The sequence below is a fragment of the Anthonomus grandis genome, chromosome 7 (genome assembly GCF_022605725.1).
Source record: "Anthonomus grandis grandis chromosome 7, icAntGran1.3, whole genome shotgun sequence".
In the NCBI taxonomy this organism is placed as follows: Eukaryota; Metazoa; Arthropoda; class Insecta; order Coleoptera; family Curculionidae; genus Anthonomus; species Anthonomus grandis.
Genome location: NC_065552.1, coordinates 12,797,638 through 12,819,992, shown reverse-complemented (window position 1 = coordinate 12,819,992; position 22,355 = coordinate 12,797,638). Strand labels below are relative to the sequence as shown.

At 31.2% G+C, this 22,355-nt stretch overlaps 1 protein-coding gene and 1 long non-coding RNA gene across 3 annotated transcripts; one reads left to right on the top strand and one right to left on the bottom strand.

The window, feature by feature from the left end:
* Positions 1-295: 295 nt before the first annotated feature.
* On the bottom strand, positions 296-22,149 carry LOC126738532 (uncharacterized). Of its 2 annotated transcripts, XR_007661369.1 has the most exons (3): positions 22,072-22,149; positions 21,711-21,892; positions 296-444 (listed from the first exon to the last, which is right to left on the bottom strand). It is a non-coding gene; the product is annotated as an uncharacterized LOC126738532 (long non-coding RNA). The 2 variants fall into 2 exon arrangements; XR_007661368.1 differs by lacking the exon at positions 296-444 and having other exon boundaries at positions 21,496-21,892.
* Positions 8,650-19,812, top strand: LOC126738531 (glycine N-methyltransferase). Its single transcript, XM_050443905.1, has 7 exons — positions 8,650-8,791; positions 15,703-15,928; positions 15,988-16,115; positions 16,169-16,304; positions 16,356-16,476; positions 19,287-19,429; positions 19,506-19,812. The coding sequence occupies exons 2-7, from the start codon at positions 15,723-15,725 to the stop codon at positions 19,678-19,680; spliced, it is 909 nt and encodes a 302-aa protein (XP_050299862.1). The 5' UTR covers positions 8,650-8,791; positions 15,703-15,722; the 3' UTR covers positions 19,681-19,812.
* Positions 22,150-22,355: the final 206 nt, after the last annotated feature.

Below are 22,355 nucleotides of genomic sequence, written 5' to 3'. Positions count from 1 at the left end.
TATCTTCAGTAAGCAAGTTGATGTGAATTATTTATTTCTGTGCTTTTCTTTCGATTCGATAAAAATAGTTTATTCTATTGCGGAGAGACTGGAAATTATTGAACTATACTTTATAAACAAAAAACAATAATCAACACAACAACTTTATACTTTATTTACTTATACTTTATAAACAAAAAAAACAACAATCAATGTGCAAGACTTACGGCAACTTTGTTTAATGAGATACATGCAGATAAAGACGTACATAATGGTTACATTCTAGAGTTAGTATCAAAATTTCGGGAAACTGGTCCAGTGGCGAATAAGAAACGGACTATTGAACATCCAGTGAGAACTGAAGCAGGTCGGTGTTTGCTCGGTGAAGTTAGTCTGAACCCTACATTAAGTACCAGAAAACTTTCTCGTGTAACGTGACTCTCGCGGACCACTGTACAGAGAATTCTAAAACATAATAAATGGCATCCATATAAAATTCAACTTCTTCAAGAATTAAATGAAGATGAAAACGACCGCCGTTTACAGTTTTGTATAATAATGTCCGAACTAATTTCAAGTAATCCCAACATTTTTAAATGTTTTCTTCTCAATGGAATGTTCATTTTTTCTCAATGGCACTGTCAATCGTCATAATAATTGTCGGTACCGGTCTGACAAGGATGTACCATGAGGTTCATACTCAACACCCTCAAAAATTAAAAGTTTGGGTTGGTATTTTTGGTGATCACATAATTGGACCATTTTTCTTACCGGAAAATTTAAATGGAGATACATACTTAGACCTTTTGGAGAATGCCGTTAACCTAGCATTGATTGAAACTTTGGAAAACGGCCAACGCTAATATGAAGAAAATATGATATTTCAGCAAAACGGGGCTGCTCCTTATTATGCATTACCAGTACGGCGGTTTCTGGATGAAACGTTTCCTGGTAGTTGGATTGGGAGAAGGGCGAGATCACCCGATTTTTCTCCTCTTGATTTCTTTTTGTGGGGACATCTAAAATCGAAAATTTATGCCACCACATTTTTATTGGTCAATTGTTAAAGAAAACTATTTGTTTGCCAACGTTTCGAATTGTATTTAATTTATCTTCAGAGCTCTAAAATAGATAGAAAGAAATGGCGTTTAACATTTTTAATACATGTTAAAAAATTATAAAAATAATAATAAAAAACATAGGAGGAGGAAAGGAAAACTTTCAAAAACACTTATGTTATCTTATGTTTTTTTTTTATTAATTTTTATAATTTCTTACCACATATTAAAAATGTTCAACGCCATTTCTTTCTATCTATTTTAGAGCCCTGAAGATGAATTAAATAAAATTCGAAACGTTGGCGAGAAACAAATAGTTTTCTTTAAAAATTTACCAATACACCCAAAAAATATTATTTCCAATACAAAATCTCTGGTCACAAATTCACAATAATTCTTCACAATATCTGGGAACACTTAGAACAGTACTATTGTATGGGGGGAAACGGCTGTTATTTACTACATTTAATAAGATAATGCTTACAGTACTAATCAATAAAATTAAATTAGATTTCTCTGGCTCAAATTTAAAACCTTTAAAATATCAACTCAACTCAACAATCACTTGACCCCCCCTCCTATTTAAGATTTTGAGGGTGGCTGCAACTTCCGCCAAGGGGTTGATGTTAAGTTGAAAGTATTAAAAAAATGTTCTTCCTAAAATCAAAAATTGACGAGTCCAAGCATTTTTTAATTTTTTTTAAAAAAAGGCCTCAAACCTTGCTAGACTGTTTTAGATGAGGCAACCATGTATATATTTTTATTCATTAAACATGATAGGAATGTTATTCAATTAGATGTCAAGACAGCATTTTTAAATGGAATTTTACCATATCCTGTTTATCTGTACTCATAAAACAACCAATAGGACTCAAAACTGTAAATCCAAATGTAGTGTGCAGTCTGTGTGGTAAGGAAAATTCCGAAATGTTGAAATAATTTATTTATTGAAACTTTTATTAATGTTGCATTCAAGCGGTAAAAAACGATCCTTGCTTATGTGTTTCAAAAACATTCTTCATTGCCATTCATGAAATTATTTATAAATTCACTAAAAGTGAAGTGAATTTGCAAAAAAAAAATTTTAAGATTCAACTCCTAAAGTATCGGAGTTATAGCGAAAAGAATAACGTAACGTGCATTCCCGTCCGTTAAGATGTAAATAAAAACACTCGATGCATAAAAATAAAATTTTAATCAAAAATTTTTTCCTAAAACTTGCTTTCTTCCAAATATTGGGCTCAGGTTAATTCGCCCTATGCACTACAACTATAAATACACTTTTTCATTATAAAATTTTTAAAAATTAAAATGCGCTGAAAAGCCATAATTTTATAAAAAAAATATAAGTGTAGGCACTCTTAAGCCATAGTTAGATTACTCGGTAATAAATAAATTTCATCATTCATCCAATGACTTGCAAATTTGAAGCGCTACTTGCGGTAATAATTTATAATACCTGCTTATCTTTATTAAAGCAAAACAAACCAAATATTTTCAAATATATTAAAAACATTGAATAATCGAAAATATTATAGGATAAATTAAAATCGAATTTGCTGTTTTAGAATAATAAGCAATGTATTTTGTACATTGTTTTGAAATAATAAGTTAAATAAAAGCATATATTTTATTCCAATTATGTGTTAAAAGTTGAACTGCTTTTTACCGGTTAGTACATTACAACACATTATTTCGAAATTACAAGCGTTCAGATTAGTGTAAAAAAAATTGCTTCTCATATTTTTACCGTAAAGACAAATAACCGATCGTTGTAATAAACCTTTCCGAGATATACTGTGTTTAAAATAATTATCAATCATATTTAATAACTTAGTTAAATTATGTTAATTTAGATATACAGGTAAGGAAATCGATGACGCATAGAGAGGTGCTTAAAAGCAAAATATGGCAATGTTTTACTAATAAAATTTCGCAAAATATTACACGAAAGTTCAGGCATTTTAAAATTATCTTTCTGATGCAGGCTTTACATACATCAGTGTACAATCCTCATAAAATAATAATCTCAAAATATTTATTACGTTCTGTATTGCATAATAAAAATTAAAGCGATATTCTATTAAAAATATTATTTAAATTCCTAAAAATAAACATTCAAAAGATTTTCTTGTGCAACTCCTCTATATTTGTTGGCCTACTAAATTCGTGTTTTTACATGATCTCCTTAAGATAAGCTTGAAAATAGTAATTTGTTCACAAATCTGGAGATCTAGGAGGCAATTTAATATCTCCAGTCCTACTAAAAAAAACAGTTAGAAAAAGTATTTGTTAAAAAGTTTCTTTACTATAGCCGCATTATAAGCAGCACAGTAATCTTGTGGAAAATAGAACTGATCCCAGGTCTAAATTCTCTGATTTAGACCTGGGATCAGTTAAGAATTTAAGAATTTAAATGAAGGGAAGAACTTGGTTTTGCAACAACTCAAGATATTTTTGGGCATAAGTACCATCAATATAGAATGGCTCTATAATATAGTGGCCCAAAAATCCGCTCGTGGATGTGGAATTAAAAACTTCTGCGCTCATTTTACCGAGACCAATATCAAACAACGAAAGTATTGTATGTAATGGAAAAAAAGATTCATCTGAAAATAGAATATTTCGTAAAAAATGTTCATGGTTTCCCAAAATTTCATTTTTTGCCACTGGTCTTCGAAAAATATCTCCTGAGTTTTTAAATATTAAAAGCATTTGTAACTATCTTTTTTCCAAATACTGGAAACAGTTTTATGGTAAATACTCAGTTTCTCTTCAACACTTCTACTTAATTTTAATTCATTTCTAGGACAATAGAAAGCATTTCTGCTTTCCACTCTTTTCCACGGAATTTAAAATTGTTTTTTCCATCTATTTTAATACATAATTGAACGCAAATCCCTACGGGCCTTCAACAATGCACTGCCATCCTCACTCTATGAATCGACAGCAGCAACAGGAGTCCGTCGTCGTATCTGCAACTGGATCAAAGTTATGCTTGCCAAAGCAGTGACAGAAAAATAACGACCACCTTACATGCCAAACGTGTGCCTTTTAGGACCGTGCGAGGTTGCCCGTAGGGAGATGTTCTATCTCCTCTCTTGTGGTCGTTACTCATTGACGACCTGTTGGCCATAACTCGATTGTGGAAGGTCGAAGTTTAAGCTTACGCAGATGATCTGGTGATCCTGTTAAAAGGAAAAAAATAGAAAAGCTATCTCAACAGTACTTCAAGAAGTGCTGACTATCATTCTTAAATGAGTAGTAGTAGTAGGTGGGGGAGCTAAAGCTCGGCAAGTAGGCCTGAGCAGTCCCTTTTCGCCAACCCCAGAATCACCCACCCCTATGCCTCCACTCCCAATGCGCGGTCTTCACTGAGTCGGCCCGTCCTTTTAATAAAGGCTTGCACGTTGTCCCAGTCCAGATCTTTAAGATCTTCCCGCTGGAGTGTCGTTGCTCCGAAAATTTTCCCTCTCAGTCGACTCCACCTATCACAGATACCTAGTATGTGGTATGAAGTTTCCTCCCCTGTACCGCAATTCGGACAGAGTGGGCTTTCTCTTATACCAAGAAGGTGTAGATGGCTGTTTAGATTGTTGTGCCCGGTCAGGATTCCCACCCAAGTCTATGATACTTGGTCTGGTATCATTTCCTTGGCCTGTTTATATCCTTCTGTTCTCCAATTCTAGTTTTTTCCTAGGCCCAATTATTAAGTGCCTGGGAGATTTGTTTTCGGCTAAGACCGAGACAAGGAAAAAAATATGGGCGAACTCAAACCGCCAATCCTGAGAGGTGAAACCATCCAATTTGCGACGGAAGCGAAATATCTTGGGGTAACCTTAGATGAGACGCTTAACTAGAACTCGCATCTTGACAATATGATCAAAACACCAAAACTATCCTTATGGAAGTATCGCAAAATATGCGGCAAGACCTGTGGAATGAAGCGAAAACACATTCAGTGGTTATACACACAGGTCATTAGACTTACGATCTCCTACGGCTCTGTGGTGTCGTGGAACAAAGCAGCACAAAAACTGGTCAAAATAAAACTTAATAGCTTTCAAAGGCAGACCTGCTTGCTTATTACGAGAACGGTCATCTCCCGAGAGCCGCCATGGAAGTACCAGGCAGACCATCTTCCAAAGAGGACAGACTTGATTGGGGAAGTATAAACACCTAGAAGTAAACCACAATATACGAAGAGACACAAGTGCCCTACTCACAACAAACCTAACCTAACCTAAGCTTCGAGACGTCGTACCACAGATGAATAATATATTGCTATGTCATCTGAAACGATTCTAATTTTGACAGATCTCCTAAGGTAATTTATCATTCTATTAATGCCTAGTACAAACAAAATGAGGCTAAGGACCGCACATTGGGGGACCGCTGTATCTTGTGCATAGTAGTTTAAGTATGTGTTTCCCAATCTTACTTGGAATGTTCGTAGGTAAGGAAGTTACTTATAAATAACATCACATTTCCATTTCTTTTATATTTTCTAGAGTATTTATTATGCTTTGCCTGTTAATATAGTCGAAGGCTTTATTAAGGTATAGGACTGCTATTGTATGTTTTCCTAGTCTGATGAAGTCTTGATTATCTATTTCTAGTTCGACGTTGTGGTCTACAGTAGAACGATTTATCCTGAGACCTCTTGCTTTGGGTTATAAGTTTGTGTTTTTCAAGATACCAGGTTGATCTATTATTAACAATTTTTTCTAGTTTTTTTTGCAGATTGGTTTCGATTGCTTATAGACTAGAATTAGAAGAGGTTTTTTGGTAGTTGGCCTGAGATTCATATTTTATTAAACAGTTGTCGGATAACTTTTAGTCCTGTTATAGGAAAATTTTTGATCACTGATATTCTAATTTCGTCAAGTCCGGGGGAGGTGTCATTTCTGTGTTTCAGGGAAGAGTTAAATTCATTTATAGTAATAGACGTGTTATATATAAAGGAATTGTTAATAAAAAGTTTTGATTTAAGTATGTCAAAACTGTATCTTTTATAAGGCCAGGAATATTTCGAATTGATATTCCTTTGAGTCTATGTATTTTATTCCAAAAGCCCTTGGTGAAAATTCAATTGAAGAAGTAAATTCATCCCTTGTAGTCATAATTTGGCTTTGCTTATAATTTTTTTTGCTCTTTTTTTAAGTTTATAAAATTTTCAGTTGTGGGATAACGTTTAAATAGATTGACTGCTTTTTTTTCCTTCCTAAGACTGCTGTTTTGCATTCTAAGTTCCACCAACGAACTGATGATTTTTTGTAGATAAATGAGTGGGAGGTGTATTTTGTTTATTTTCTGAATGTATGTTGCTAGAATATTTGGTTATGGCTTTGTAACTGCGTCTATGTCGAGGTTTTGTATATCTAGTGGTGTCACTTCAAGACTGAAGTTTGTCCAATTTGTTTTTTTTCTATCGTGGTATTTAATCATATTGATAGGGGCATGATTCCAACTGCATGAAGGCAGGGCATGAAGTGGGAACGTCATCGTTATTATGTATAAAAATAGTTACATGTTGTATATTAATAGAACTACTCCTCCGGATGCCCTATGCCAATTTACATGGTCTGATCTTTCTATATTGAAGCCTAATAGTTTAAATATAGTGGTTTCTTGGAGGTTCGTTTCTTGTATAGATAAAATATGAGGCTGGCAATTTTTTATTAAAAATGTTTTAATTTCTCCTTACCGGTGTTAACCCTATTTATTTTCCAATGATGGATTCGAATTTGTACTTGTGTTTTTCTGTGGTTTTTGAAGAAGTAGTACTCACTTTAGAGACTTACGAAAAAGCGTTTTCGCTTTTTTTGGGAAAGCATTAGTTGATTTTTTTCGCTTTGTAGTATTTTTATTTTCTTGTAATCGGATTTGAATGATGTTGTGATAAGAGTTTTTGTTGTGGGAATTTGAAGGGAGAAGAGTGTTTATTGTGAAGAGAGAGATTTTTAAGAAGTTAGTGATTTAGGTATTTAAGGGTAGCGAAATGGAGCAAGTTATAATGGGGGTGGGAAATATCCGTAATAAGCTATGCAAAAAGTAATAGCGCTTTTAAATTCTATAGCAAAACAGCAAATACCTATCAGACGATCGGAGGCAGCCGCTCATCGACGAGAGAAAGTGGTGTTGCCATTATTTTAGACAATACCAATTCAATTCCCCAACCTGTATAGATAATAAGTTTGATTTTGCATTTAATTAAGTACTGTCACTTACCTCCTTACTACCAGCTAACTTTACTTTGATATGTCTAATGGGAGCCCCAATAATTGCAAGCAGCATAATATTGCCTATTCGTACTAATTAAAATTAACGTACAAGCGAATAGTAAGCAAAAGTGTATGGAAAGGGATATTTTAGTAACTTGAAACTTTGGTATGTCAATTGGATACCCTATATTGTTTGACATACTTAATTTTAAAGGATGTATCTGATGATCTTCATACATTTAAAGGCTAGAATTAGCGTTGCCGTGGAACTATGGGTAGTTTGTTTGCTTGCAACATGCAGTGATGCCAAATTCTTATGTAGAAATGGCAAAGAAATAATTTATAATATCTTAAACAAGTGTCTCTTATTTTGACATGCCGAAAACAATACTACTGTTTCCTTTTAATGGAATATGAAGTTTTTTTTAATAAAATGTAATATGATAATTAAGTCAATATTCAAAGTTAAATGAATGTAAATAACGTATATTAAATAAAAATGAAACAACATCGCAATGCCGCTCGATCACATTGTTGATGCTACCGACACAAGGAATCTTCACCAGTGACGTCGTCAAAAAATATTTCAATATAGTATTTTTCTGCTAGGACAATAGAAAAACATAAAATCAGTCCTGTTAATAAAACCATGGACAAAAACTCGAGTTTTATATTCTTTATAGCATATTAATAGATAAGTATTTTCGAGAAAATATTAGAATTTAAAAATATAAACATGCTTGTATTTCACACACTTGATATTGAAGGTTTTATTTAGGCTTATTTCTGTGATCTCGTATTTACAACGTTTATGATGATCTACCTTGATATGATGTTATGACAGTATCGATATCTATTGTGAAAAGATCGGCTTGAATGGCACGATGTAGTACAAACGCCACAAGTTTTAACCATCGTAACAGTTCACAAAAACACTCAAATGAGACTTTTTCCTTTTTCAACCAAAAACTAAAGAAAAAACAGAGAACTCCACAAATACCGAGTGTAAACATAAAGAATAAGTTAAATTAATATTATTCTTGGTGTTAATATATATCCGAAAATTTCCTCTTTTAAAAATGTGTGTAGACTTATATTTTTGTAAACAAAACACCCCCTGAGCACATGATGAACTCAAACAAAGTTGTTATTTACTAATTCTAGTCTTTCAATGTTCGAAGCTGCTGGCCGATGAATAAATATGGTCAAAAAATATTAAAGCTTAAACTTATAAGCAAGTGGGCTGTTAAAAGTTGCGCGAGGGTTGAGGATGTACAAATTTACCTTAATATTAATTGATTATATTCGTCGAACATGATTTTAGAACATGTGGACCTCTTAATGATTTACGGATTATCGCTATCAGAATTTAGTATAAAACGTAACATGAACTTTAAGTACGTTTGTGCTGTTTTTCAGTACGTTAATTAGTGCCTTGTAAATTTGACTTTTTTTAAGAAAAAAAGTGAATAAAAAGAAGAGTATTGTTTAAAAATATTCATACAATATTTTCCATTTATTATTAAATTGGTAAGATTATTTTATTTTATGTTAGCTAAGTTTTGAAAAATAATGCTGTATTTTATATTATATTGTAATTGTGAGATCATTTAAGTATACTTTTTTGCACTGTGAAGAATTAATTATATCACATACAATTCTAAAGGTTAGATCACAGGTACTTGTGACAAGCGTGTTAATTTTTCTAATGTGGCATTTGACACCAAATTAATGTACGGCTAGACCTTTAAATAATATTTTTATAATATGTGCATTAAAAAAAAGGCTTTGGTTGTCTGTTTAGAATTGGTTTCTTACCTAGTTAAATAGCAAACGCTGGCGAAGCTAAAAAAACTATTTGTTTTCTATCGGTCAAAAACGAAAGCACCCACAATGTCGCATTTGTTGTATAGCTGCCGTCAATGCATAGTTCTACATAATATATATAAATTCATATATTTTTACATACAATGCCACCAAACCTAACGTATGTATTAAACTTATTTTGAATAATACAAAATATCTTTCAATAAAAAAATAACACTTTTACAAGAATTCAAGTGTAGGTGCTAATTGGACCAGATTCAAAGTTTTGTATGTCAATTTTGTATGTAAATATATACTTATCTCGGTTTGAAGATTTTATTTTACATATTATACGGTAGGAAAAAAATAATAATAAGAAACTGACTTATCTAAACTATTTGTAATTATTTTTTTAAACTTAAATTTTCCAATACACCACTAAATTGATGAATAATTAAAAAACGGTCAGAATTATGGTCTTCATCAGCAGTCATTCAATTTGCAATTTAAATTTAGAAAAAAATTCTTCCTTCTAATACGATAAATGCAAGAACATTTCTCTGTTTTATTAGCTACAAACCGCAATTCGTTTTACCTTTCTTTTTAGTGAACTTATAAGACACAGATAAAAAATCGACGTACCCTATCTCCTATTAGTGTCTATTTAGTATTAGTATCCAAAATTATGTGTATCTTCACGCACACAATTTTACATCCTTGTGGCGCTTCCATGATATTCAAGCACTATAGTGTCAGGATTTTTTTTAAATTTTAGTTGTGTTTTGTCTTTTTTTAAGTTTTGATATTAGGTAAATTACCAAATTTAATTCGTTGCTGAACTGATTTGGTGTACTGTACCCCAGTATTGGCTTTTTAATATATTTCACTTCAAGCTTAAAATTAATCGTTTGTGGGAAAGTCCCGACTCTTAGAGACCGTGGAAGGTAAAGAAAGATGATAATGTTCGCAATAATATGGACAGTGACTCAGACTAGAAATATTTATTGTCCTTTATTGACAGGAAGTATAAAATGTAGGAAACCAAATTAATTACATAATTTATATAACTTAGCATCGTATTTTCTTGGTTGTACAATGAGCCCTATATCTAAGTTAAGTAGTTTGTAAGGTAAAAAACCAACCTTTATTAGTAAATCGAGAAAACTTTTAATAAACCAAACAAATATATAGTTTTAATACATATACCTAATATGTAAATAAAATAGGGATATATATTGAATACATTTTAGTTCTGTTAAAAAAAGGGTACCTTCGAAGTGGAATACTTATCTTCTATCAGCTTTTTTCTTTTTCAGTTTTATTTCATAGTTGTTAACCTGCAATGGTTGGAATAGATTTTCTATTAGCAATTTCGACTAAAAAGCCTTAAGCAAATCAGAGTAAAAAAAAACCTAAACCAGTAATTAAATGGTAAATAACTTTGTGTTATCTACCATTTGATACGGCAATGTTTCAATAATACTTACATCCTTACCTTTTAAACAAGCACAAAGTCGTTTTATTATATCATACTTATTAAAACATCAGGTACCTGTAAATATTAGATTTAACTTAAATGAAAAGAAAAATCCAGAGAAAATGAAACTTAAATAATTTTTAACATTGACTATCCGCAACATAAATATGAAAAAAAATAAAATGTGAACTTGACAACACGCAGGCTAGGAATCGCAACAGAGCTCTAATCCGGCAGATTTAGTCAGTTCGATTTAATGGCCCCGTCATTAAGTAAGACTTTGGGTTGCTTCTTGAAACCAATTGGCATTTTTAAATAATCTTTCTGGTACGTCTAGACTATTCAACCCACCATACCATACTAAAACTAAGTAAAAACATAAATAAAATTCATTCTACTTTTTTCTTACCATTATTGCCCTGTGATATTATGAAATGAAGCAGTCAATTTAATGTAATTTACAATGTGCGAGGCTAAAAAATAAATTAGGATTAAAGACTTGTTTTACTTTATTTAATATTCTCATTACCAGTTTTACTTTGTCTTTTAATTGGACATAACTTTCTCGATTTATTTAAAATTAATTGGTGTAACATAATATTGTTCATCATACCTGATGATCTCTGAAATGAATGGTTTTCAACAGGCAATAGTTATTAGGGAAGAAATTTTAAATTTATATTCCTAATTTTTTTTCTGGTGTGGTTTAATTTAAAATCATAAGAAAATTCAGATTAGATAGATCTGTATAATATTTTTTTGTGCTAAAATATATTTATTGAACCCTTAAGGATCAATTGTTTACACTTTAAATTGTTATTAAAGGGACCATTACAATGAAATTGAATCTTTCTATCACATTTTATAATAGGTTTATTATAATTATGTGATTACCCGAAATATATTTAGTTTCATTAGCAATTTTTCGATATTAAAAACAGATCAAAAAGGCTGCATCCTGTTGTACACATTGTAGATTATTGATCTAGTCGTTGAAACATAGGTAAACATATTTTTACCGTAAGGAAAAACCCATTTATAGGGCTTAACATTTCTGGTACCACTCAATAGTATAAAGATGGTTTTGTGATTATTAAGTGTGCCCCTTGTCGATCATCGATCGATCGAACCCAATCGATGCACACGTAATGATATTTTATACATATATTTTATATATTTCAATATTACTTATCAAAAATATTAATAACTACATATAAGTATTTATTTAAATCTCAAACTATATTTTAAAAACAAAGAAACAAGTTGAAAATGAGACCAAATAAGTGTAGAATCCTCAAAAATATGAAGTAGGTTTATTAAAAGTTCTAATTTATGTGCATAACTGCTTTTAAAATTATTGTTTTTTTTAATCCTTATTTACCATAGATGCAGCTAGTGAATACTTTTTTAAAAATGTATATATAATTGTAGGTTATTCAGTGATAGGGAAAATTAATAGAAAATAAAGTAAATTACTAATAACTATTAAAGAATACACACTGTATTTATTTATAATATATATTAGCTCACACACTTGTTTTGTAATAATATGAATAAGAACTCACCTATTAGTTACAACGAATAGGTGCCACTTGGCTCTAGATGCTTATTATTTAGTTCGAAACCAAATCGGTGAGAAAAAATTATATTTCTTAAGAAAATTTATTTAAAAAAATTGAGTTTACCGATACTTTCGAACACATTTGATAGAAAATGTTGGCATTTAAATTACAATAAAAAATCATGTTGGTTCGGATTATTAAGAGTTCTCGTAGCTTTAGATTACAGAAAATAGATTATCGTTGACGATTGTAGTTGCATAATGGGTTTTTTCATTATGTCAAGTATATTCGGTCGAAGAATATACAGGGTGTCCCATTAATAATGGTAAATATTTTAACAGCAGATTCCTCTCATAAAAATAATGAGGTTAGGTTAAATTTTCTTAGTCGGAAAATGAAAGGCAACCAAGATACAGGGTGATAAACATTAAGTATTTTTTTTGAATTTTGACTATAACTTTAGCAGTTGTTTTATGTTTTTAACTACATTTGGCATTTGGAGGTTTTTTTATATGCCAAATCTAATTTTATTAGTTTTTTAAAATTATCTCATAGAGGGCGCCCCCAGCCACATTTTAGTGGTTTTTTGAACTCCTTAGCTTTTTTACGCCCTGTATAATTTTATTTTTTATTTTAGATATGCATTCTGCAAGCATTTTAGCTAAGCTTTTACAAAAGGTATACCTTGAAAATTTCTCTAGGATTACTCTTTTTCTAGATATTTATATTTAAAGATAGTAAAGACATCCATGAAAACCATATTTTAAACTATTTAAACTGCTATATTACACTTTAAATGATTGATAAATAAAAATATAAAACCTAAATATTTATATAAAAATAAAAATTATCAATATTTGCCAGTAAATGTTCCACATGGCCTCCATTTGTCTCAAGACATTTTAAAATTCTTTTATTAAAAGACCGCCGAATCTTAAAAAATAATTGGTCATTTCGAAATGACTCAGCAGCGGCTTGAATTTTTAATTTCTGATTTTTTCTAATAATTGTTCCCTAGTGTTTATTTGATCTTCGTAAACAATGGATTTCATGTATCCCCATACGCAAAAATCCAATGGGTCGAAATCAGGACTTCGTGTGGGCCAAGGTCTTTGACTTCCACGTCCTATCCAGTTCAAATTAGCATTAAGATATTCTCTCATAAGTCTAGTAAAATGCGCAGGAGCGCCATCTTGCATAAAAATCATATCTCGGCGCAGATTTAAAGGCAACTCTTCTAAATAATCAATGAGTTTTGTTTCTAAAAAGTTTAAATATAATTCTCCGTTTCGATTTGGAGGTAAGTTCCTAAAAAAAAATTACACCAAACACCACACCAAATATTAACTTTAAATTCATGTTAAAAGTATCTTTTAGTAATGAGGTTTGGAATTGCAATATCCCATGAATGTTTGTTTCTAAAATTAAAAATTCTCTGTCGGGTAAAAGTCGCTTCATCCGTAAACATAATTTTATTAATAAATAGAGGATCTTGATTTTGTTTCCTGGATATAGCGGGCGAAATCTAACCTCGCTGGAAGATCTGTCTCCAAAAGATTTTGTACTGGCGTAAAATGGTATGGATAAAGACGCTCACTATGAAAAATTCTTAAAACTGAGGACTTCCAGTTCTTGCCGCCATACGCCTTGCACTTATTTCTGGATCTTCAGCAACCTGGACTAACACTTCTTCATCTTGGTCCATATTACGTCTATTTGGACGCCCAACATCTCGCTTTGGCCTGAATGAACCCGTTTCCCCAAGTCTCTGGAAAATGTTTTTAAAGAGTTTAAAATCTAGCTGCCTCCTATTTGGATACAATTGCACATAACGTCGACAAGCTCTTAGACCGCTGTAATTTGCTTGGGCATAAACCATAGCTCGCATTTCCGAATTAGAAAAATATTGATGTCTAGGCATCTTAACCTAAAGTGATAAATAAAGACTACCGGAACTAACACTAACGCAACAAGGAACAATTAATAACAGAACAATTAATAACTAACAAAAATAACGCAATAAAAGGTAATAAAGTAACTAATCGTGTGAGCTATAACGCGTCACAGTAACTAAAAAAACACAAATCGTGACAGTGACAGGGAGTTTGTTTATTTTAATTTTTTTGTTAGACTCAACCTACTTAATGTTTTTTTTCAACTTAAAGTAGAAAAATATTCATTTTTCCTTGAGCGCATTGCAAGTTTTAAGTCCAAATATCTCGAGAAAGGTAAATCCTAGCGACATTTTTAAAACATACCTTTTTTAAGGAAAAACACTTGCAGAATACAAATTTATAATAAAACATTACATTATACAAAGTGTAAAAAAGTTATGGAGTTTAAAAAAAGACTAAAATAAGGCTGGTGGCGCCCTCTATAAGATTATTGAAAAAAATTGAAAGTTTTATATTTGTCATATAAAAAAACCCCCACATACCAAATTTCATTAAAAAAAAGAACAAATGCTTAAGTTATGAGCAAAATAAAAAAAAACTTAATGTTTATCACCCTGTATCTTGGTTGCATTTCATTTTCAAACTAGGAAAATTTAACCTAACCCCATTATTTTTATGACAGGAATCTGCTGTTAAAATATTTACTATTATTGATGGGACACCCTGTATAAAGAAGGTTTAAAGTGCCTCAACATGAACGCCAAATTGGCCGTCATTTCGCATAGACGTCATAGACGTCAGGAAGCAGTAATAAAATAAAGTAAGGAATCACTACAAATATGAGAAAAACTACACAAAAGCAGTTCGCAACTTACGTAGATTTTTAGTCGCCTAATACGCCAAATAAGACAATTAAGTATTTTAATGGAAAATTTGACAAAATTCTCTTTACCGAATGAAAAGGCATATTTAAAGTTTATAAAACTCTCGTGTAATTATTAAATAAGAAATGCATTTGCCGCGAGTAATTATTTCGAGCAGCTGGAAACGCGGTAATTATTAATGTAGTGAGAATAGATCAACATTATATTTCGCACTAACGTCGATTAAATTTTTCATTTAATGCTATTTGATGGAAAGTGTATATTTTAACAAGCCATAAATAATTAAACGCTTCACAGAAGAAACTCTACGATATCGGCCAACTAAAATGTTAGTTTTGTTAAAACATTAACCAGAATTTAAAGAAAAGATTGATCCTATTCTAGAGTTTGTGGAGGCGACTTACCGGATGACCAATATTATTTTTAATCTTAACCTTCCTCCTTTATTTTAAAACATAAATATTTACATAATGTGAAAAAAAATAGTGCTTTTTTTGAAAATCAAACCAACACTTTTTACAAGACATTTAAATCAATAAAAACTTTTTGAAAGTTCTAAAACTAGATATTTTAACCTCTAATAATTAATGGTTTGCTACCAATCTTTTATTTCATTTATGGATATTTTTTAGCTACACAATTTATCATATTTTTATCTTATGTAGTTTTGATCAGTATTAGGTCAATATTTGATTTTACTCCCGAATATAAAGCAGCTAAAAGGGTTCAACTTAGTTAAAAAGTTCTGAATTTGTTTGTAATCTCCCTATATGATTTTAGCTTGACATTATTAATTTAATAAAATATTATTTTACAGATATCGAAGCATAGTCAGTTATGGCAGGAAACGTAATCACAACTAGATCTCTAGGTGCCGCCGTAGAAGGAGTTAAAGATCAATATGCTGATGGCAAAGCTGCCAAAGTTTGGGAGCTATTTATCGGCGACAAAAACTCTAGAACGCAAAACTATAAAAACTTTTTAATTGGTCTCTTAAGAGAAAGAGGGTGCAAAAGAATTATGGATGTTGCATGTGGAACAGGGTAAGATATTTTTTTTTCATTTGCTATAGTAAATACTAAAATGACTTATATTATTTTAGCATTGATTCTGTTATGCTAGTGGAAGAAGGTTTTGAAGTGGTATCAGTCGATGCTTCCGATAAAATGTTAAAATATGCACTAAAAGCCAGGTGGAACAGAAGAAAAGACCCTGCTTTTGACAGATGGGGTAGTACAACAATATTTGGCATATATTTAGAATATTTTAAGTGTTTTTTTTAGTTATTGAAGAGGCAAACTGGTTAACTCTGTACGATGATATAGAAGATTTGGTTGGAGAGGGATTTGACGCAGTTATATGCTTAGGAAATTCTTTTGCTCACTTGTTAGATGATTTTGGAGATCAAAGGGAACAAAAGTAAGTTATTAAGATGCCTGCTAACATTATTTTATAATCTTATTTTCATAGACAAGCCTTAAGAAATTTTGAAAAATGTGTCAAACCGGGTGGCATCCTACTCATCGATCACAGAAATTATGATAACATTATTGACAGTGGGAAGACTGCGATAAAAAGTGTTTACTATAACGTAAGTACAGTTAACTATACTAAGAAGTGAAAAATATTTAATCCATAAGTTAAAGGTGATTGATGTGATAATTTATTTCAAATGAGCCTCTCTCTCTTTTTTTTTTCTTCTTGTCTTGAACTCGCTCCACTTCAGAGGTCCGATCAGGTTCAATGCTTTCGTTCATTTATCCAACACATCACGGTACATGATCGCATCGTGAACACTTGCCCACGATGCCGCCGGAGTCGGTAAAAAAATCTCATTAGGTAATTTTGAAAAAATTATTGAAAAATTTACATTGTTATATCTAAGCAATTAAACAAGAAAATTGTTAAAAACAATTTCGTTAATAGGAAAGTGAAAATAAAATAATTTAATAGATAAAATTAAACTAATTTTCACTTCACCCTTCACCTCCAACTACTCAAATCTTATAATCTTAAATGGCAACTTCCTGCTTGTGATACCTTATCTGAAGTTTTTTAAAATGCTTTTCAATGGTATGCTACAAAGCTACCTTCAATGTAAGTATATTACTTAAGGTGGTGTTGTCAGTGGCACAGCCGACTTTACACAAGCCGCGAAATAACAGTTGGCAACGTCGCCCCACATGGGATATTCGGATCCGTTTACGCTTTGAAAGCGCGGCTCTGCCGAGATGGAAGTTCAATTTTTGATTTGCTTTATTTACAAATCAGAATATTTTATTGATGTGATTGATTTATTGTTTCAAATATGTATAGGCCCCGTCAAAAATTATATAAATGCATTATTAGACTTTTCCCCTATAGTCAAGTCTTTTAGTTGTATAAATTTCATCAATTAATAAATTAACAACTTTCTCAGTCGGTGCTAAAAAAGTGGATATAATGTTTAAATAATTAGTGGTGTCCTTAGTTTTATTTAAGTCAGAATCTGGTAAGCTAGAAGTATCAAAGCTAGAAGAAAGATACTGTAGGTATTAGGTAGATTAAAATAATCTCTAAGCAATTCATATGCGCAAGGGGATATAATATATAACATAAAAGACATTACTATAGTTGATGGGCAATAACGTTTTTGCTTTAAAATTAAGTGAAGTTATTTGATCTATTAAAAGTATTACTAGATTACAAATGTCACTATCTTTTTCATTCTCTAAGTTGTGTGAATCAGAACTTTCCAATACATTTAACGCCTGTTCTGAATTTTGGTTAATGAAGTCATGAAACTTCTCTAGAGATGAACAGTATGGTTTATTAAGCTCACAATAATCAGAAAACTTATACCTAGTTAACCGATCTTCGAGTTGAGACAACCTACTCAATTTCAATTCGAAAGGTAAAATCCATTTTAGGTAATTTTGGGACAACTCATTGTTTTTTAAAAAGACCTTAACATGTAGGTCGCTATTCATTGATATTTCATTAATAATATTTATACAAGCATCATTCAAGTTTAAAGTATAGAAATATAGTTTTGAATCCCCAACAATTTTTACACTCCACAGGTCAGATATTAGAATTTTTTGGGAATAATTACTCATAAGATCTTGAAAATTTGTTATGAAATCAAGCTGCTCAGAGGCTTCATTGGCAAGTTCTTTATTTCTTTCGTCTGAACTTTTTCTAGGAAATTGAAAGAACTCGTCCATTATCTCAAAAAGACCTACGTAACTAGAGAAAAAAATGAAAACTCTAAGTCTCAGTCTCAAAATATCTTTTTAATTAATCAGGTAACAGTACTTAGCAGGTCATCTAGCTATAAGGTCTGATGATGCTTTATTAGCGAAACATGTTACCTGAATAATTAAAAAGATATTTTGAGACTGAGACTTGTACTTGAGTTTTCATTTTTTTTTCTCTTTTTCTAGGAAAGGCGATGTTTTTGTTAAATATGCAGGTAAATTTGGAAAAATTTGAGGCGCTGCTAAGCAAACTAAACTTGCTTTAACTTTACTATCTTAACTAATCTTAGATGAACTATCTTAATAAGTGTGCCATCAGGTAAAAGATAATCATCTTTACGGATAATATCGTTCGGGTCAAAATGCTTGGCACAAACCACAGAATATTGAGTAGGAGCCTAATTATGTCTAGGTATGGCTTTTAGCCATTTAATTGTAAGTTTTTCATCTTTGTGGAAGCCAAAAACAGAAATACTTGCCTCCCCTGCTCTTAAACTACTTCTGTAATTAAATTAGAGAACACAGCAAGGACTTGGCATGTTTCAAAAGGCAAAAAATTCTTCAATGAATTCCTATATAAAAATAAAGCTAATAGATTTACCTAAATTTACTAATACTATGGGTATTCCTTACCAGATTTCCTCCAAATATGTTTATAAATAAAACAAAACCTACATTTTTTGATATGAATAAAGCATTAACCTTGGCTCTTAGACATAAGTTTCTAGTTCTAGTGGAACACAAGATATTCACAAAAAATCCCAAATCACACAAATAAGAGTACAACGCAAAAATCTTAAAAGTGATATGTAAAGTCCCTGGAGAACTGAAATGAAAACGGATCTGAAAGCCATGTTGTCGATGTTATCATTTCGCGGCTTGAGTAAATTCGGCTATGTCAGTGGGCATACTTGACTTGGGTAGTGAGACGGCGAGACACCAGACAGAAAGGGGAATTCGGTTTTATTGAATGCCTTCATCATTAATTTCTGAAGATCCGCGCGGTATTTTGAAGTGTGTAAAAAGTCAATAAGAGTGGTCTTAAAATCATTTTCAATTAAAAAAATATAGTATAAAACTGTTCATAGGTTAAAAAGAGAGGACGATTTTAGATACTTGCTTTAATAACGTAATAAAAATAAGCAAAAATGTAATTTTTTAGCCTACGCATACCACAGATATAAAGACATCGGTACTGTACGTAAGCGGAGTGCCTGCCTTAGTATCGTTAGACTATTTGATAGACTCATCATCTGACAAGGAGAAGGAACAATCTGATTTCATTTCCAATGAAGGCTGTATTAAGTAAATATATTATAATATTACTGATTTTACTATGAAAAGTGATTTTTGTTTTATGTTTAAGTTTTTATTTTTTTAGCGAATTCCGATTGTCTTACTACCCACACCGGCTCAAAGTATTCAAAGATATGCTTAAAGATGCCTTTGGTGAAAATTCCAAATACGACATATTCGGGGATTTCAAGAGACTAGATGAAATTGAAACTCCCAACTTTTACATCCATTTAGTGGAGAAATACAAAACACATTTTTAAACTTATTACATTACACAGCTATTTATTTGTAAATTAAGATCTTATTTATCAGTTATGCTACTTATATTAGTTTCAAATGTAAAATTTATCTAGTTTTAAGCGTCATATAAAAATGTTATTTTTGTATTAAAACACGGTATTTTTATTAAAAAAAAATTCAGTACCATGAGCAGCTCTCTACAAAAATCAATTTACCTCTTGGTTTACCTTAAATGCCGCATATTTTTTTGTGTATTTAGATTTTAAAATTAAAAAAGCTATTTTGTAGATTTTTTATCACCCAAAAATGATTAAGGGCTCCCGCTGATGAACAAGCCTACGTCAAAGCCTTGAAATTGAAAAAACATGCGCAAAAAAAGATTTTTTAGACCTATTAGTAAGGGCAAACTTAATAATAGGTCTAAAAAATCTTTTAGGTACTTTACAGTCCTATTGCTTATACTTTTAAAACGTGTGCATCTAGACCTCCAGTTTTGAGTACAAGCAACATTTTTAGTATATGCCTTGCAATAGTATCCCTTTTATAAATATACTAAATATACTTTCATTATTCGTACAATTTGTGTCAAATCGTGATGGTGTTCAGTTCCTAAGTGGGTAATTGTGAAATGGTTTTTCTGGAATTATTGCTAATACATAGTTGCGAATTAAGCAACAGGTTCAAAAATTAATAAAGAAGGAAAAGATATTTTATATTTTTTTAAGGTCTCTTGACAGGGAGTCCTACTACTTAGTGTCAGTGAATAAACAGCTTGAATAGGCATCTTTTTTAGTTAAAATATTGTAGTAAAAAAATACGCTCATATTGAGTCGCACACCATGTACCACAGAATGGAAAGGCGTATCGGAGATGCGACTTCAAAAATCCCTATTAGACTGATCCAAATAACTCCCTGGTAGCCGATCTAAAAGAAAAACATACAGAGCTTAATTTTTTGGATAAGGCATAGATGTGAAAGTCTCATTCAAAGGACTTACAGCAGAAGGACAAATACAATAAGTCGCAAAAAGTTAACAGATTCAATGACGGCTAAACTGATGTTATAAAGTACGAACGGTTCCAACGTATTTTTTATACAGTTTTATGTACCGTAAAACGGGGCTACTTTGGCACACGGGGTAACTTTGGCAGAGCGTGCGCGCCTTTGTTTATATTAGGCTTGTTTGTCTAGTTCATAGAGAAATGAATATACTTTTACTTACTCTATGGTCTAGTTTTAATATTCAGTGTCCGAGAGTTGTTCAGACAGGTCGGTATGTTCCGCGGCGCGAAATATGGTGCGAAATTATAGTAGGTTGCCTGGATCGAGGCCCTATAAAAACTACACGGAACAAAATTTAGCGAATGCATTGCAAGCTGTTAGGGAAGGGAGGATGTCACAAGTACGAGCTTCCAAAACATAGAAAATACCTAGAGGCACTCTTCAGAATAAGACTATACAGATTTACTAACAAAATTTATTTTTCGTTTACATTAAACTTTACACTTACATACTCAAATTCAATACTTGAGAAAATTTTACTAAGATAATAAGATAGAATAATAAATAGTATATAGTAATAATAGAATTCTACATACTCCACCTCCCTGACCATTACAAGCTTTTCTTACAAAATTATAATTAGGTATATTAAAAGCTGTCAACTAACTTAACTGTCAAACAAAATATCAAAATCGCATTACCTAATCCTATAACTCAAACTGCTTTTATCTATAAAATATTAAACACGCATGACCAAAAATACAATAAAATCTGACTAAAGTCAATTGAAATTTGTATGTGGTGAATGCAAGAATAAATGAAACGATTGAAGTTATTAATTTTGACATATTTAATACACTAAATTTAAGTATGTTTTAATTAGAAACTGATTAATGATTCTCATATCTTTTGTGGGATAAAAATTACAATGATTAGTATAATGCTACATATTTTACGTTAAATGTTCATTTATTTTTGATCAAGATATATACATAATACAATTATAAAGTTTTTATTTAATAAACTATTATATAGACTGACATTTACCTCCAAAGACTTCGACAAAATTTAATGGCCATCAGGAACTGTCGAAGATTGAACGAATGCGACGATCCTCCATTAACGTTAAGTCTCCAAAGCGATTGATTACACCTTCGAGAATAACTTTGGCAATTTCTAACCTTCAGAAACAATTCAGCTGAGAGCGAAACAGTATTGAGGTATGTTATCTACGGAATATAGTAAGTAAAAAATATGTAAAATAAAAAAAATAAAGTTAAGTACTTTAATTTAATAGCACAAAATTAAAACAAAAAGTTTTTTCTCCACAAACTGGTTATATTTTATATCCCTATAGCAATTATATGATATTTTATATAAAAAGTACATATTGTTTTAATCGACTTACCGTAAATATCTTTCTATTAAAAAACGTTGGTTTAGATATACAGGAGGAAGCTGCATGGAGAAAGTAATCATATATTTGATAGCCATTTGACATATCTAAATATCAAACTAAGTAGAATATTTGATGTGCCGCGAATAGTCCGTGTGCCGGTGTTGCTTGTATTGACATGCATGTTTAAATCGCAAAATTTTATGTGGAAAGAGTCATAAAGTAATATTCTAAGCGATATTTAATAATTTAATGTTTTAAGCATTTTTTAAAGAATTTATACATTTGATTCGTAA

Excerpts from the sequence above, each read along its gene's own strand:
- LOC126738531 (XM_050443905.1), top strand. The coding sequence starts at position 15,723 with ATGGCAGGAAACGTAATCACAACTAGATCTCTAGGTGCCGCCGTAGAA. Across the intron at positions 16,477-19,286 it reads TAAAAAGTGTTTACTATAAC|CCTACGCATACCACAGATAT; the intron begins GTAAGTACAGTT and ends GTAATTTTTTAG. Across the intron at positions 19,430-19,505 it reads TCCAATGAAGGCTGTATTAA|CGAATTCCGATTGTCTTACT; the intron begins GTAAATATATTA and ends TTATTTTTTTAG.